The sequence below is a fragment of the Mytilus galloprovincialis genome, chromosome 13 (assembly GCF_965363235.1).
Source record: "Mytilus galloprovincialis chromosome 13, xbMytGall1.hap1.1, whole genome shotgun sequence".
Lineage (NCBI taxonomy): Eukaryota > Metazoa > Mollusca > Bivalvia > Mytilida > Mytilidae > Mytilus > Mytilus galloprovincialis.
Window position 1 is genome coordinate 61,105,795 of NC_134850.1, and position 16,544 is coordinate 61,122,338.

Here is a 16,544-nt window from a genome sequence, read left to right on the forward strand (position 1 = left end):
CCTCAAAAACATTTTAAAAAAACAGTTGAATACAATGGCTCAGCAAAATTTCAAGATAAATGATATGACAGAAAAAAAAAGACTTGTCATTCCCAGAGAGGAGTTCACACGGCCTTAAAAGTACCCAAGCCTTCAGGCTATAAAGACCAGCTTTTAATGATTTCAACAGGATTCTGTATGAGATATCTGTTTTTATAGTTGAACCCTCACAAGTTTATATATATACGTCTACTAAAAGTAGGGGATTATAGTGTAAAGATCTCTGTGTCCGACAGTCCATTGGTACAAAGTCTGGTTGAACTGCAGGTAGAAGTTATTTTATTTTACCATAAAGGATTGTGCTATGATATCATTATGAAAACTTTATATAAACCTATAGGCATCAGAGTATAAATAATATCATTTTGGTATTTAACCCTTCTAATCAACTTCACGGTTCATTGATTATGTAAAAAAGGTATTGCATTACATTTTATTTTTTTAGATATTCAATTTGTGTTTTGAGATGTTCCCCATTAAGATTTTTAACCAATATTTCCATTTGCAAGTCTTAACTAGGAATCTACTTTATTCAAATAAAGTGCAATTCAATTCCTATTGATATTTTCTATTTGTAAAATAAATAAAAAAAAGTTTTGAGACTCTCCCTTCAAAAATGTCAAACCCAATAAACCAAGTTTTTTTTATTTCTTTCAACTCAAATGCATTCTTTTATATATGTATTATAAGTTTGTTTTATTTACATTTACATATTTCTTTTCAATTATTTTTGATTATTAGATTTTTGCTTGTGAAGATATGATAATAAATGACTTGAAATTTTGCACCCCACCCTCCTTGTGAAATTTTACCTTTTAAGTATGTTTTTTTAATTAATAATTAGTTTTGTTGATCCAGGATAACAAAGAGACAACTTATTACATTTTTAAAAATTAATTTTGGATATTTTGAGTGATATCTTGATTTTCTTTTAAAAAAATGGTAAAATGTAGGTTTTGAGAGCCCCCCCTATAAAAATTTTCCCCCGCAACACCTGGTTTTCTGACTTTGAATGGAAAGAGTGATGTTTGATGCATGTCTTATGTGAAAAACAAAATTAGTTATTGAACAGTTTTTTTTTAAATTCACTTTTAGTTCATTTCAGGGCAATTTTTACTATATATCCATTATAATATTAGCCCTATTTTAGCATGTCCCTCCCGTTACTACAATAAAGGTAAGGTATATATTTTTTTAGCTTAATCCATTCATTATACATATATAGGAATTGAGGAAAAAATTCAGACATAGTTATTGGTCAGATTTTTCATAATTCTTTTAGATTGGGCCTCGTTAAAAAGTTAAATTACGCACCTCAAATTTATTTTCAAATATTTTTGTTGTTGTCTTTGTAAATATATAGGTTAGCTGCGCGCGCAAACAGTAAATAATCTTCAAATCATTGAAGGACTACTGAAAACCTAAAGAAGAAGAGAAGACTAAATTTAGTGCTGGCATCTATATAATATATATATATATATATATATATATATATATATATATATATATATATATATATATATATATATATATATATATATATATGATGAGTTTATTTATTGGAAATAAAAAAAAAACACTATTAACTATCATAATTAAGAGACACACAATATTGTATTACATGTCTCTGCTATTTATGAAAGGACTCGAAAGTCCCTGTTATAAATGACATCAGAGACATATAATTATTGTATTATATGTCTCTGATGACATGTATGAGGGTGTTAAAGGGGGGTGCTTGCACGAAAAAAACGTGAAATAAGACAAAATTTCACGTTGAACGTGAAATAATTTCTGTAATGAACGTTGCACGAAAAATAAATACTTTTATTTGAACCTTTTGTGACTGAGTCACTGTCTTCTTGTATATATTAACTCTTTGTTTTACTTGATATTCCCGATTTAGTATACACATTTATGATATAATTGGTTTACGGCTTTTAAAAAAGTATTTCTTGACGATCCCTGCCAAGTGTTTGAATTTTATTTGAAAAATACCGAGCACGCAAAATAAGACTTTGAAAATCACGATGCACGTAAATTTAAATAAGCAGAACTCGTTGAACGAGGCACCCTTCTTGCACGACTGAACGTCAAATAAAAAAGTAAAAACACGTTGAACGTGAAATAAAAAACGGCGATCACGTTGCACGAAAATAACCCTTTACCACCCTCATGTATCAGCAGATCAGACCAGTGAAACTAATTGTATAAAATACCCGCGATAAACATATTGTACATCAATTACTAGTTTCTGTCCCTATACCGTAAGGTGACTTACTACACAATAATGGAATTTGAAGAAACTCAGGACGGGTTGAACGTGCGATCAGGTGTATTACAGCTTGAAAATGAAAACCCTCATAATACAAGTCTTCCTAGATCATGTCATGTCAATTTTAAACACACGAATCGTTGCCGTGAGGGGAGGTATCCTGGTCGATCGCGGTGTCACAAACTTCCCAGCTGTACAACGGACTGGGATATTAAAGACCTGGGTTCCGTTGGAGTCTATTATAAAGATAAGCCAGATACGATATCGACAATACTTGACATGGTTTACAGTGAAACAGAGATGTCTGGAGGTTTAAGTTCAGAACAATCAGAATTTGTAAAAACTTTAGAGAACTGTTTTACTTTCTCATTTGACACCAATGACTTGCTTGTTTATTCCAGTCAAAGATTAGAAATGCTATTAATAGACAGCATCAAAAAAGATGTTACTGAAAACGGAAGGTAAAAGTCCATGAACACAATGTTCAGGGTTTTCACTGAGTCCAAATAATTATTTGAAAGGCTATTTTACTCTTCTTTTTTTTTATGCCTTACATGTAATGCCTCACATCTACAGGCACTTGTTTCTGTCAATATATGGGGTTTACTATCCATACCCGTACAAAGTGATTTTTCTTACGGATATGGATAGTAAACTCCCATATACATGATATATTGACAGAAACAAGTGCCTGTGCTCAACTGTTACAAAAATGTAGCAACGTTCGACAGCATCATGAAGATAATGTTTGTTCATATTAAGGGTATACGTATACGATACAGTTTTGACCCCATATTTAAATTTGCTGACAATTTGCATATAGGCTATTTTTTACCTGATTAAATCAAATATGTAATAAAAAATATGCCTTCTATCATGTGCTACTTTTTGAGTAAAATGTCTAGAGGTCCAAATGTTATATATATATTTGCTCAAAATTTGGATTTGTGGACATATTTCTTTTCGCCTTGTTCGCCAGAAATACATAAATTTTGTGCTTTAAAAGATAAACACAAGCTGTTTTTTGTTAAATTATATGTATTTGTAAATTCTGTTTCATATGAACATGATGAATGTCCTTTAAATTTGTGCATATTTATCAAATGTACACGAATGTAGTAAAAAAAACATCATTTTTTTGCTGCACATTTATCATGTTTATCAAATTAAAAAAAATTGCACTATTTACGTTTTCATAAAAATTGGCTAACATAATCTTCTTACGTAATCAAACCAAATGGCATTTTAAAACAGAGGGGTCCATGAACTAGTTTTCCAGTTAGATAAGTCATGTAAGTTTGATTGATAAAAATCAGTCGAAATCTTTTCTTGTTAAATCATAGTTTGATGTCGCAAAAATAACAATTGAGGCTAGCAACGTCTTTACTTCCCCTGTAACTGTAGAGTATGCCCTTAAGGATTTTTATTACACGAGAAAAGAAAGAAGAAAAAAACAAATGATCACAATCTGGATTTTTTGGTTGTTGCTGGAAGAGGTTAACTTAATTTGAAAAATTGTAAAAGGAACCTAAATCAAAACAGACAATTTCTTATTGAATAATTCTATAAAAAAATATAATATAGTTTGTTATTTCTTTTAAATAATGAATATATATATCAACTTAAAACAGCAACCTGACAAACAGATGTGTAGCATCATCATAAAAAATGATCACCAATAAAACAACTCCTTATCCCGACCTAATGTCATTGATGTTTGCAACTTTATGTATGACCTTTAACCGGGGCATTGTTTAACACACCATTTTATTTTTATTAAAAAAACGGCTTCCACTAAATTCCTGATATACTAATATACTGCAGTTTAACCAATTACACTTTTTGGACAACTATCGTACTTTAAAAAAAAATAAGAAGATGAACATGTAGTAAAAACTATTCATCCAGCCCCAAATATTGTTCATGTATAATCATACAGGTGTCAACGTAAAGCCTTGGCTCATGCTGCATAACAATCTATATAGGGTTATAAAATGACCAGTGCAAAACAATTCAAAAGATAAAGACTATATGTACAGCTTGATATATAAATAAAACAATAAATGAAATTGTAATAGAAATTCAGCAACAAACAAAACCCATTGTCTGAACTACATTCCTGTTACACAATCGAACTATAATGTGTCATACCATCGCACTTAAGCATGATATCTAATCGCACTTAAATTTTTTTTAACCCATTGCACTTCAGCGTCTGACACCATCCCACTTTAGGGTAGACCATTGTACTTTATTGTGACCATTGCATTTTAAGAGTACCATCACATGTTAGAATCCAGTACATGAATAATGCTAGAACTTACCCATTTTCAAATTATTAGATATTACTATGAGGGTTTTAGCCCTATCATGAGTATTGGGTGTACATATATCTGATTTACTCTTGTTTCATTTCAGAGTCCTGACAAATCTTGGTGAACATTTTATTAGAAATTTGATACTGATGATAAAGTGTTATGATTTCAATAATGGAGAAAGCTTGATGAAATATGGAGGACAAACTGGATCAGAAGCTGTGTTTATAGATTTGTTTACAATTTTTGTAAGAATGACTGGTGTTTTAGCAGGGTAGGTACATTTGTCCAATACAAAAGCAACAAAATGACAATATAGTCAAAAAAATTACATGTAGATGTGGATGGTACATGTATATAAAAGTAATAACTTATTCATGTTATATAAGTACAATAATTATAAATAAAGAGTACCTAAATTGCACATATATTGACAGATAGTTCACCTACATTTTTTTAATGATCCAGATAAAAGTTTCAATTCTGTGTTGACTTTGTAGACACATCCTTATTTATTATATATAGCTATACATATTATTTTTATATATATATATAATTGGCTTGGTACTTGTTCATCAGAACAATTAAAAGACACAAAGTACAGATCTGAGAGTACTCACAGTTACTGACAGCTAGTTTAAAGCCAATTACAACTTATAAAAAAAATCATGCATCTAAATTATTGATCATTACACTTCCAAATTCTGATGGATTTAGTGTAAAGATGGCATGAACAGTCAGAGAAAAACATGACATTTTAATATATTTTATTTGCTCATTTTTAAAATACAACTCTTTGTTGATGTCTCATAGCAATGTTTTGTTAGATTCTACTTTTCAGTGAATGGTACATCTGTTGATCATGTTGATACATACTGTAACGTTTTGTGTATATTTTAATATATTTGAAATGGTTTATGTTGTAAGACATGTAAAATGTCAAATTACAAAATTACAAATTGTTCAGTCTCAAAGAAAACTTTTAAGATTTCTTCAGTTATTTTTGTTGAATAGGTGCAATTTAGGTACATTAGGTAATTTATACAGCGATAATAGATCCAGACATGAAAAAATATGAAACAATTCAATTGTGAAAATTTACGGCATAATTTAAAACAAAACAATTTTCAAAAGGCAACTACTACATGTATAACTAACATAACCCAACAACACCATTGAATTTATAGGCTCCTAATATAATGTTATTTAAAAGACAGACTTTCATTGACTTTGAAATACTGGAATATATTTTGTCTAAGTTAACTTCTGTAACTATGGTATTTGTTGAAGTTTGATTGCTGTTACACTGACCCTAAGCTTATATCTATCTCTTTATTCTTTTATTCATGTTGTATACATTTACGTATGTATGGCCTTTGTTAGTCTTGTATTATTTTTTATTTTAGTTTCTTGAGTATAATTTGGAGTTTAGTATGACATCCATTATCACTGAACTAGTATATATATATTTGATTAGGGGCTAGCTGAAGGACCCCTTTGGGAGCGTGATTTTCTCGCTGCATTGAAGGCCTATTAGTGACCTTTGGCTGTTGTCTGTTCTATGGTCGTGTTGTTGTCTCTTTGACACATTCCTCATTTCTATTTTCAATTTTATTAATATTTTCTGTGTTTTCAGTCCAGGAGCAATGTTTAAGTCGACTATGGACATCCTTCAGAAAAGTGTAACAGCAGAACCAGACATTGTGATTCTTGCTGGAGACATACTTGAGAATCCCAGAGTGGTGTGTGCTGTGTCGGTTGTAGAGGTATGACTCACAATTCTAATGCAACATCAATTGTAATGTTCATTTTGATTGAATAACATCATCAATTCACATGGCATCAATTCACAAGTGCAAACAACTTATGACAGATTATAAATTTATGATTTGACATTGTTTTCTGTTTCATTAGAATGGAGATAACTATATTGTATTTAAGCTCTGATGACATCAATTGTTGATTTTAAGCTAAGGAGGCATCGATTGGTGATTTGATTGTTGTAAATAACCGTTTACTGGCTCCAATAAATTGTCGCCTGTAAACTCAATTTTCAACCATCAAATCACCAACTGATGCCATGGAAGCCCAAAATACAATATAGTTATCTTCTAATTGAATTCATTACTTCTATGGATTCATTTTAAGGCAGTTAAGCTGCCTTATGAAAGCACCTTAGATTTGTGTTCTACCCAATAAATCCTGAAACACGTGCCATTGTTATTATCTAGCTGGATATTATGTTATTAATACAGTATATCTAATAAAATTGAGAAAGGAAATGGTGAATATGTCAAAGCGACAACCACCCGACCATAGAGCAAACAACAGCCGAAGGCAACCAATGGGTCTTCAATGTAGCGAGAATTCCCGCACCCGTAGGTGTCCTTCAGCTGGCCCCTAAAATATGCATAATAGTACAGTGATAATGGACGTCATACTAAACTCCGAATTATACACAAGAAACTAAAATTTAAAATCATACAAGACTAACAAAGGCCAGAGGCTCCTGACTTGGGACAGGCGCAAAATTGCGGCGGGGTTAAACATGTTTATGAGATCTCAACCCTCCCCCTATACCTCTAGCCAATGTAGAAAAGTAAAAGAATAACAATACGCACATTAAAATTCAGTTCAAGAGAAGTCCGAGTCTGATGTCAAAAGATGTAACAAAAGAAAATAAATAAAATGACAATAATACATAAATAACCACAGACTACTAGCAGTTAACTGACATGCCAGCTCCAGACCTCAATTAAACTGATTGAAAGATTATGTCTTCATCATATGAATATCAGGTACAATCCCTCCCGTTAGGGGTTTAGTATCATACTATCATAAAATATATGAGAAGAACATAACCCGTGTCATGCCAACAACTGTTTTTTTAGAAATAAATGTGTTTAGTTCCGATGCAAAGACCTAACACTATATATGTTCCTGGTGATAGTATAAATTTTCTTTATCAGTGTCCTCAGGGTCACATTAACCCCTCCTGTTTGATAACTTGGAAACAGATGAGATCCCCACCCCTCAACCATATATATTCATGTATTGGACAATATAAAAAATCAAATGAAATATAGGGGAAGTCACTAGGGTCACCCCACCCTTCCTGTTTGAAAACTTGATAAAGGTCAAGCTCCCCACCCATAAACCATATATATTCATGAATGGGACAATATAAAAAATCAAATGAAATAAAGGGGTACTCCCTAGGGTCACCCACCCCCTCTTGTGTGTGTTTTGAGAACTTGTAAAAGATTGAGATACTAACTCTTGAACCATATTCATTCCTATTTGTCATTTCAATAAGATTGAATGACATGCAAGGTCAATATCATAGGCATCCCATATGCATATCACTTTGCTACACCTAACCAATCTGTACTAGACTTTGCCCAATGTCAGGCGACTATGGGAAGGATAATTATGGAGGCTTTGTTTGAGAGACTTCATTACAGCATTAATGATTATATTACAATTATTTCTTGTTTATTATAAAATTTTATTAATGGAAAAAAATTAGTAGGTTTTAAGAATTTACCTTAAAATATATTTTAAAATATTTCTGGTCCTATAAGAATTTTCACTTTAATATGGCTCATTTTAAAGAAAACATATCTTTCAAGCCCAAGAATGTTTGACCAACTGTTCTATAAGTACCTGTCATTTTATTCCAAACTTAAACATCATGGACCTGGGTTGAAGGTGGGGGATCATTTACATTTACTATGGGCAGGTCAGTCAGACCTCACCTTTGATCCCTGTAGTGGTAAACATATTTTTTTTTATATATATATAGATTAGACCGTTGGTTTTCCTGTTTGAATGGTTTTACACTAGTAATTTTGGGGCCTTTTATAGTTTGTTGTTCGGTGTGAGCCAAGACTCCGTGTTGAAGGCCGTGCATCGACCTATAATGGTTTACTTTTATAAATTGTTATTTGGATGGAGAGTTGTCTCATTGCACTCACACCACATCTTCCTATATCTATTTGTCTGATTTGTGTCTCATTATTTTTGTACTGTAGAACACAAACTCAGTTTTCTTTTCAGGGAAGCAAGTCAATTCATACTCAGTGGCGGTTTTGCCTTTGATGCTTTTACAAGCCCTTACTGAAGTCAACTTGAACTCCTAACAGTCAACTAATACTAACGTTAACTATCAACTAGAACAACTGCAATAATTGCCAAACAATATCTGTTTTCAATTGCTTTCCTTATTAGGTCCATATTTGTCCCCAATAATTGCCAACTTGTACCACTGCAAACTCATGACCATGAAAAAAATATACTTGATATATGTGTTGCTTTTGGAAACCTTGATTATATATGAATTATTTGCCTTAATGATTAATTAATTAAATAAGCATACATGTACAATATTTGAATATCTAAAGTTTATTCATTTAAATCTTTAAGAAACAAATTGAACAACATTGGCACAGTTGTCATAATTATGTTTGCCATGGTTTTTTGGTTAACTGCCTACAGCGCTTACAGTGCTTTGATAATTCGTTGGATACCAATTTTCGTGGCTTTTGTGGTTCATCTATTTATTATTGGCTTGTATGCAGACTTGTATGGCACTCACACCACATCTTCCTATATCCATGATATCTATTTGTTAAAAAGCATGACATCAAATATCCACAATCATGCAAGTTTCCATAATCCATGAAAAATGGTACCAACAAAAATAAATGAATCCACAGTCATGCTTCATGAATGAATATGTTTCAGCTGGGGCTTCCCATGGTCACATTACCATTTATTTTAGTATGGTTGATTTAGTTTGGTAGGTTTGATTTTTATTTTAATATCAGCTACCAAACTAACTAAGATTAATTCAGTTTAAACAATTTTTTTACTACTAAAATGTAAAAATGAAAAATACCACTTTATCAGTTTAGTAAGTTTGAATGAAAGGCTTTTTCATTGACCTTCATCAAGAAGACTCAAAAATAAAAGAAATTAAAAAAGAGAGTGTAAAAATATTTGAACATGTTGAATACAGATGAGCATTAGTGAACAGACTGCAATTGTCCCCAGTTTTTCTGTCCAAGGGCAATAACTGAATATTTTTTTTTCAAACCTGTATGATTACTTAGAGAAATGTAGGCTTGAGAGCACTAACAACTCAATTTTCAATATACATGTACATTATTTTTTTCAATGCCTGACTCAAAATTTGTTGATCCCCAATGATTTTTTTAACTTGCTAGACATTGCTGATATAAAGCTAAAATATAAATTCCCTAACAATCCTTGAAGACATTAATATAGACATGAGAGTGCAATGCAATACAAATATTCATGTAATGAATATTTCAAATGTGCATCTTTCTAAAAATAGTTAATTGGCACTTATTTTGGAAAATTGTCTAATGTAAACCTTCATAAAAAAAATTATAAAAATCTGCAAGTCTTGTTCACGCTTACAAGACCAGACAAACATGCACTGCATAATTCTATGTCGCTTGAAATGTGTCGCGTGAGGGCAAATAAGGACCTAATGAGGAAAGCAATTGAAAACAGATATTGTTTGAAATTTCAGATACATTTTGTGGAAAAAACTACGAATAAGCAAAAACATACAAGATTTAAGAAAACCAGACAGAATAGAGCTGAACCATTATCAACATCATCATTATCTTTATCTAGTGATAGTGAACACTCAGATTATGATAATACATCTATTCCTGATGAACTGCATATTTTCAAGAAAATTCCACCAAACCTATTAGCACAGCATGGTGGACAACTTCTAGTTCTTTCTCAGCTATATACTGGTCAACATTTCACCAAGGATAAGACAAAAAAACTTATTCCTGGAATTATTGTCATGGGAACCCAGGTAAGAGATTTATAGAATAGGCCTCAAGTAAAAAAAACAGTAGCTATGATCAATCCACTGATTTTGATAAAAAAAAAAAGATACAGGTTAAACTTACCCCGCTTTAAAAAAAAGTGGGGGTATACTGTTTTACCTCTGTCTCACTCTGTCTGTCTGTCTGTCTGTCTGTCCCAGGTATATTTTTGTCGTCACATCTCATCAGGAACGATATCATTTTAAGGAATTTCTGAAATTTGGTTTCAAGGTCAGCTATACCTTGTGAAGTGTTTTTAGATTCATCCCTCAACAACTTCCTGGGCTGGTGTAGATATCATCAGTGAGCTCTCAGTTTCACTGTTTTTTTTATAATTTTATAAACTAATTTAACCTCCCTATGTCTTAATAGACCTGTCCAAAGTAAGGAATTGTTTTGTTAGTATACATAATCATGTTAATTGTTGAGATGAACTTTATAATATTGCTTAGTCTACCCATTATTTTCTTGCATGCACTGAATTGCATCAATTGCAACACATCAGGATGGTGTTTAGTTTGTGACATCAGCCACCTGACCTATTTAGTTTGACTCAACCAAATGATTCACAGTTCTTGAGTTATGTCCCTTTATAATGGGAAAATTTGTCAAATTTGCAGTTCTACAATTAAACTTTATTTTTCAGCAACCAAATATTATGAAACTTATACACAATGTTTATTACCACAAAACAGATAAAGATTGAATTAGGGTGGCCTTACTTTCACAGTTCATGAGTTATGTCCCTTTATGAATGGGAAAATTGTCAAATTTACAGTTTTGGTAATCTTTCTCTGTTTTGCCTTAACCAAACATTATGACACTTATACACAATACTTATTACCATAAAAACTAGATGAAATAATAATTTGGATAGCTTCACTTTGACTTCTCTCAAATTAAATCCCCATTTACAATGAGGAAACAAAATCTAAATTTGCAGTTTCTTGACTCTAACATAAGTTTCCCTTAAATGTCACTTTTGTCATTCTTATGTTATGTCCCATTGTAAATCGAAAAATTGCAGAATTTGCTGTATGTGTTTCAAGCAGGGACATCAATGTCCTTTGGAAACATTCTTTATTTATTTTACAAAGAGAAATAAAAGGGCTTGTTACTTCAAATTTTATATAATATTCTGTATGGTTTTAAGTTTCAGTCTTGCCCTTAAATGATGAATTGTTTTAAGTTCTTGTTTATTATTATACAAAGTAAAATAATAGAAAAAAACTGTCAACAGCTAAAATGATCAGCAATACAAGATTTACAAAAGTGCAAATATGACTTATACAATCAACTCAGGGCTGTTCCATTAAAACATACATGGTGGTACCCAGGGAAGGCTCTTTAAAAACACAGTGACCACCAATAGAAGCAATTTAAAAGTCCTACATATATATAAGTATAAACAAGATAAATGCTGTAAATACATTTAATTATTTGTGCTTTCAGGTGACTTTTACATTACTTGAGTACAGTGTTAACCATATGAAAGATTTATTCCTAAATAATGTAAATGGAAAAGAAAGAAGCTTCATATATTACACAGAGCCAATGGATTACCTCAAGAAGGAAGATCGTAATTTATTGTTGGAATCAGTTGTGAGGTTGGGTAATGTCAAACACTGATTCAAAGTGTACAATCAGTTTACCCTGAGGAACAAAAATCCAAGATATGATGACGTCACATTGAGGAACATAGCCTAAAAAATACATAAACATACATGTATGACTGGGGAACATGGGATCTATATATACATAATCTTGAGGAACAATGATTCAAGATAGTGTGATGTTATATTGAGAAACACGACCCAAAAACATAACAAACGATTGAGCAACATGGATCCTATATATTCAATTCCATAACCTTTAGGAACGAAGATGAAATAACTTTAAAAAGGAGAAATATTGCATCCTATAATCATTAACATAAGATTAAGAAATATGGATCCTATTTTACAGCATCGAAACCTTAGAGAACAAAGATCCAATATATCATGACGTCATTTTGAAAAATATTGCCTCCAAAAATCATTAACATGGATCCTATGTATACATAAGCTTAACCTTCAGGAACAAAGATCCAAGATATCATGAAGTATTATTGATGAACATGTCCCAAAACAACTTAAACTTAATGAAATGCTAGGAAGTTTTAGCTTATGATATGATGAATGGATGGTGTCTGGATATCTAATGTCAATATTATGTTTCCAAATAAAATATTTTGAGTTATAACCAATATCTTAACCAGATTTAGTTTGTTAATGACCCATGAGGGGAGAATGAACGCCTATTGGTTTAAGGATCAATATGTCATTGTTACAGCATCTGAAATTTTGTAAATAAAATTATTTCTGGATGTTATCTTTTGAATGGTGTTTACTATCTGTAAAACTAATAGATATAAAGCAAAAATGATCAGCAAAACATGATTTACAACAAGTTAGTCATAGATGAAATTGTAGTTTGAATCTTCTAATGATTTTTAGCCTGAAGAAAGCAATTTTAAAAACAGTTTGTGTGATTGCATATTGTTTTTTAAAAACTATTATAGATAGAGATAAACTGTTTATATATAGATATAATTTCCGAGACAAGATCTACAAACAAGTCAAATTTGCGGAACTTTATATGCTACATGTACTTATTGCCCTTATCAAATTTGAGCATTTTTATAAAAATAAGAATATGTGGTGTGGTTGGCAGTTTTATAATTCACAATAGACCAAGTGACAGAGAAATAAACAATTATAAGTCAGCGTACAGCCTTAAACATTGAGCAAAAACCATACTGCATTGTCAGATAAAATGCACAGAAATGACACATGTTAAACAATTCAAAAGAGAAAACTAAAGGCAACAAATGACAACCACCGAATTACAGGCTCCTGACTTAGGACATGCAGATAGAGAATGGGACTGTGTTTAAAATAAAGGTGTTAGATGGTGCCAACCCTCTAAACATGGGAGAATGGTTCAACAGCACTAAACAAAAACAATTATAATAAACTTAAACAGTAACAAACAACAAATATTACTCAATTACAGGCTCCAGACTTGGGACAGTCACATATATAGAATGTGACTGGGTTAAATATACTTTGAAGGATACAAACCTCCCTGAACATTGGACAGTGACGTAGCAGTACACCATTAGAACTAACTATACAAATTAGTTGCCTTTTATCTAGAAAACTATTTAAAATTGGAAACTGAAACATAACAGGATTTACAATTATGTCAGCATTGCCGAAAACATGTATGTCAGTAGGCAGCAACCATTTGATTTTCTGGGGAGGGGGGGGGGGGGCTTTGGATTTTTTTTGGAAAAAAAGTTTGTTTCCAGTTTTTGGAGAAAAAAATTATTTGTTTTTGATTCTGAGAAAAAAAATTGTTTGTTTCCCCCTCAGGTGCCACTATATGTAATGCTAAAATTGAAAGAAAAAAATTGTTTTCGACTTGTCGCAAAAAAAATAGATTGTTTTTCGCCACAGGCGAAAAAAAAAGTTTGTTCAGAAAAAAAAATCCATAGCTTAAGCCTTCAAGGGTGTATATACTTTGAAAAATGTGATTGATGACCTGATTTTTGCCTGTTATCTCAGACAGAAACATTAGGTGGCAAAAACGAGCAACATGACAAGATCTACAAATGAGTTAGTATGGTCGACATTGTCAGTTGAGTCCTTATTGCAGTTGCTACCCTTGTATAGCGATGTTTTCAAGATTTACCTTCATTAGGAACGTTCAAAGTCGAATATTTGATAGCCAAGGATGTATAAATACAAATATAATTTGGACACTGTAGTCCAGAAATGTTAGAAATATTAAAGATTTAATTGTAACAACAATAAAGTAAGTCACAATGGTCCTAGAATTCGTTATATAAATATTATTTGTTCATCATTTCATTATTTTGTTTATTTTTGATTTGCACGAAAACTCTTGGAAACTTTAATCCTAGCATACAAAAAAAAAGAGGAATAGGAAAGCTTTACTCTCATTTCATAAACCAGCTGTATACCATTCAAATTTTCATAGTATTACAGATAATATGATGACATATTATCTTGCTATCGAAATAAAAAAAAAGTGTAAGTAAGACTTTAAAACATTGATTATGTATGCCTATGATACCAACTGTTTTGCTGTTGTGTCGAATTTATCTGCTGTTTTTGACATTTAAGATAATCCAATTCTAATCAAACGTCTGAAATACTATTACAGTATATCCCAAAATATCCTTTCATGAATTAGATTTTAGCCATGCAATAGATCGTAAAATATTACTATTATTGAATACTTTCGGATAATATGCAGTTACATTTTAGCGTATCACAATTTTCTGATTTCACCAAAAAGTTACTGTATGTTTTCTACAGCTATTTGAGAAATCCTACATACATCATAATATATGTTACCATAACGCTCGAGTATATCTTGTAATAAAAAAAATTGATGAAAGAAGGCGAAAGATACCAGAGAGACATTCAAACACACAGATAAACAAATAAATGACAACGCGGTGGCTTAAAAGAAATAGACAAACAATAGTACACAAAATACAACATAGACAAATAAAGACTAAGCAACACGAACCCCACCACAGATGGTGTGATGGCAGGTGCTCCGGAAGGGTACTAAGCATATCCTGCTTTACATGTGGCATCCGCCGTCGGTAGGTCACATTCCTTAAAAGGGAAAGGGGTTGCACTTACGATTTTAGGAACATATCCGATATCTTCTGTGATAGAATCTAGCATAATGATTTTTATATGCTTTAAAAATTATATAATTAATTTTGTAATTTCAAAATTATTGGTTAATAATAAAATTTTAGTTATCCAATTCTTATTAGAAACTTTACCACACGTGAGTTTATATTTTCTGGTAATAAACCGTCAGAAACCAGAGTCTCGTCTCTTTAGTTACACCCATAAAGACCCCTTCAACACTATACAACCCCATACATTGAATTATCTTAAATCAATTATAGAACTATATACTTTTCACTTGTATGTTAATAATTAAATGACAGATTACTTCAAAAGTCAATAAGGAAGGTAAAATAATTTAAATTATAAACGAAACAATATTTAATCAAATATGACATAATAACATGCGAGGCTAAATAAGCTATGTTCGTCCTACGTTTCATATCCTATTGCATAATAAGTTCATCTTTTTTTGTAATCAAATGTATCAAATTGTGTGGACATAACATACTCGTGATGTTAAATACATCATATAGATCTTCAAAATATCCAATGAATTAATATTGTCCTATTTCCTGATGTTATTAAATTGATTTAGCATTATCTTTATACATAGCAACTAAAACAGATTACTATAAATACTTGATCGCAAAACGATTCAACAAAATTAATATCTCGCAACAATACTTGAGATCGGTGAGTTATCTTAAGTTACTTTGAATTTGATTTTATAATCTTTTTGGCAGCATTGCATGTTCTTATGTGAACAAGCTGTATCAGAGGACCTATTCACAATTCACTATTTCTACCTAGAAATGTACAAAATGTAGTATTTACAGCTTTTTTTTATCGTCGTTTAATTTCTTAAAATTATATAATATACTGACACATAATTACTTTAGATTAGAATACTAAAAATACCGAACTCCAAGGAAAATTCAAAGCGGAAAGATCTTTATCATTATAAATTGCAAAATCAAAAACTTGAATACACCGAACGAATGAAAAATAACTGTCATATTCTTAATTTGGTACAGAAACTTCCTTATGTAAAAAATGAATGTTCCACCTACTTGTATAGCTGAACGTTTTACTTGTATGGCAGTTGCATAGAGTTTCATAACATTGGCAACGAAGGTGTGAGCAAAATAAATACTAAGCAAAGACATCATAAGGTTTGGTGCAACCGTCAAGTGGGTCTCCTTGTGTTTAATCGTGACGCGAGATCGTGGCTGATCGTTTGTAAGCGTTGTCAATACAATGATAAGCGGGATACTGGAATCTAACAAAACAATAAGCGGTGTCAGGATTAGACATCCCTTAC

General features: G+C 31.5%; 1 protein-coding gene across 1 annotated transcript; it reads left to right on the plus strand.

The window, feature by feature from the left end:
* Window positions 1–2,219: 2,219 nt before the first annotated feature.
* Window positions 2,220–12,747, plus strand: LOC143056226 (uncharacterized). Its single transcript, XM_076229307.1, has 5 exons — window positions 2,220–2,775; window positions 4,733–4,903; window positions 6,266–6,395; window positions 10,190–10,489; window positions 11,955–12,747. Exons 1-5 carry the CDS (start codon window positions 2,330–2,332, stop codon window positions 12,129–12,131), a joined length of 1,224 nt encoding a protein of 407 aa, XP_076085422.1. The 5' UTR covers window positions 2,220–2,329; the 3' UTR covers window positions 12,132–12,747.
* The last annotated feature ends 3,797 nt before the right edge of the window (window positions 12,748–16,544 follow it).

Bases quoted from the DNA above. Each gene is read 5' to 3' on its own strand.
- LOC143056226 (XM_076229307.1), top strand. From the start codon at position 2,330: ATGGAATTTGAAGAAACTCAGGACGGGTTGAACGTGCGATCAGGTGTA. The intron at 4,904-6,265 runs GTAGGTACATTT...CTGTGTTTTCAG, and splicing joins ATGACTGGTGTTTTAGCAGG to TCCAGGAGCAATGTTTAAGT. The intron at 10,490-11,954 runs GTAAGAGATTTA...TTGTGCTTTCAG, and splicing joins TTATTGTCATGGGAACCCAG to GTGACTTTTACATTACTTGA.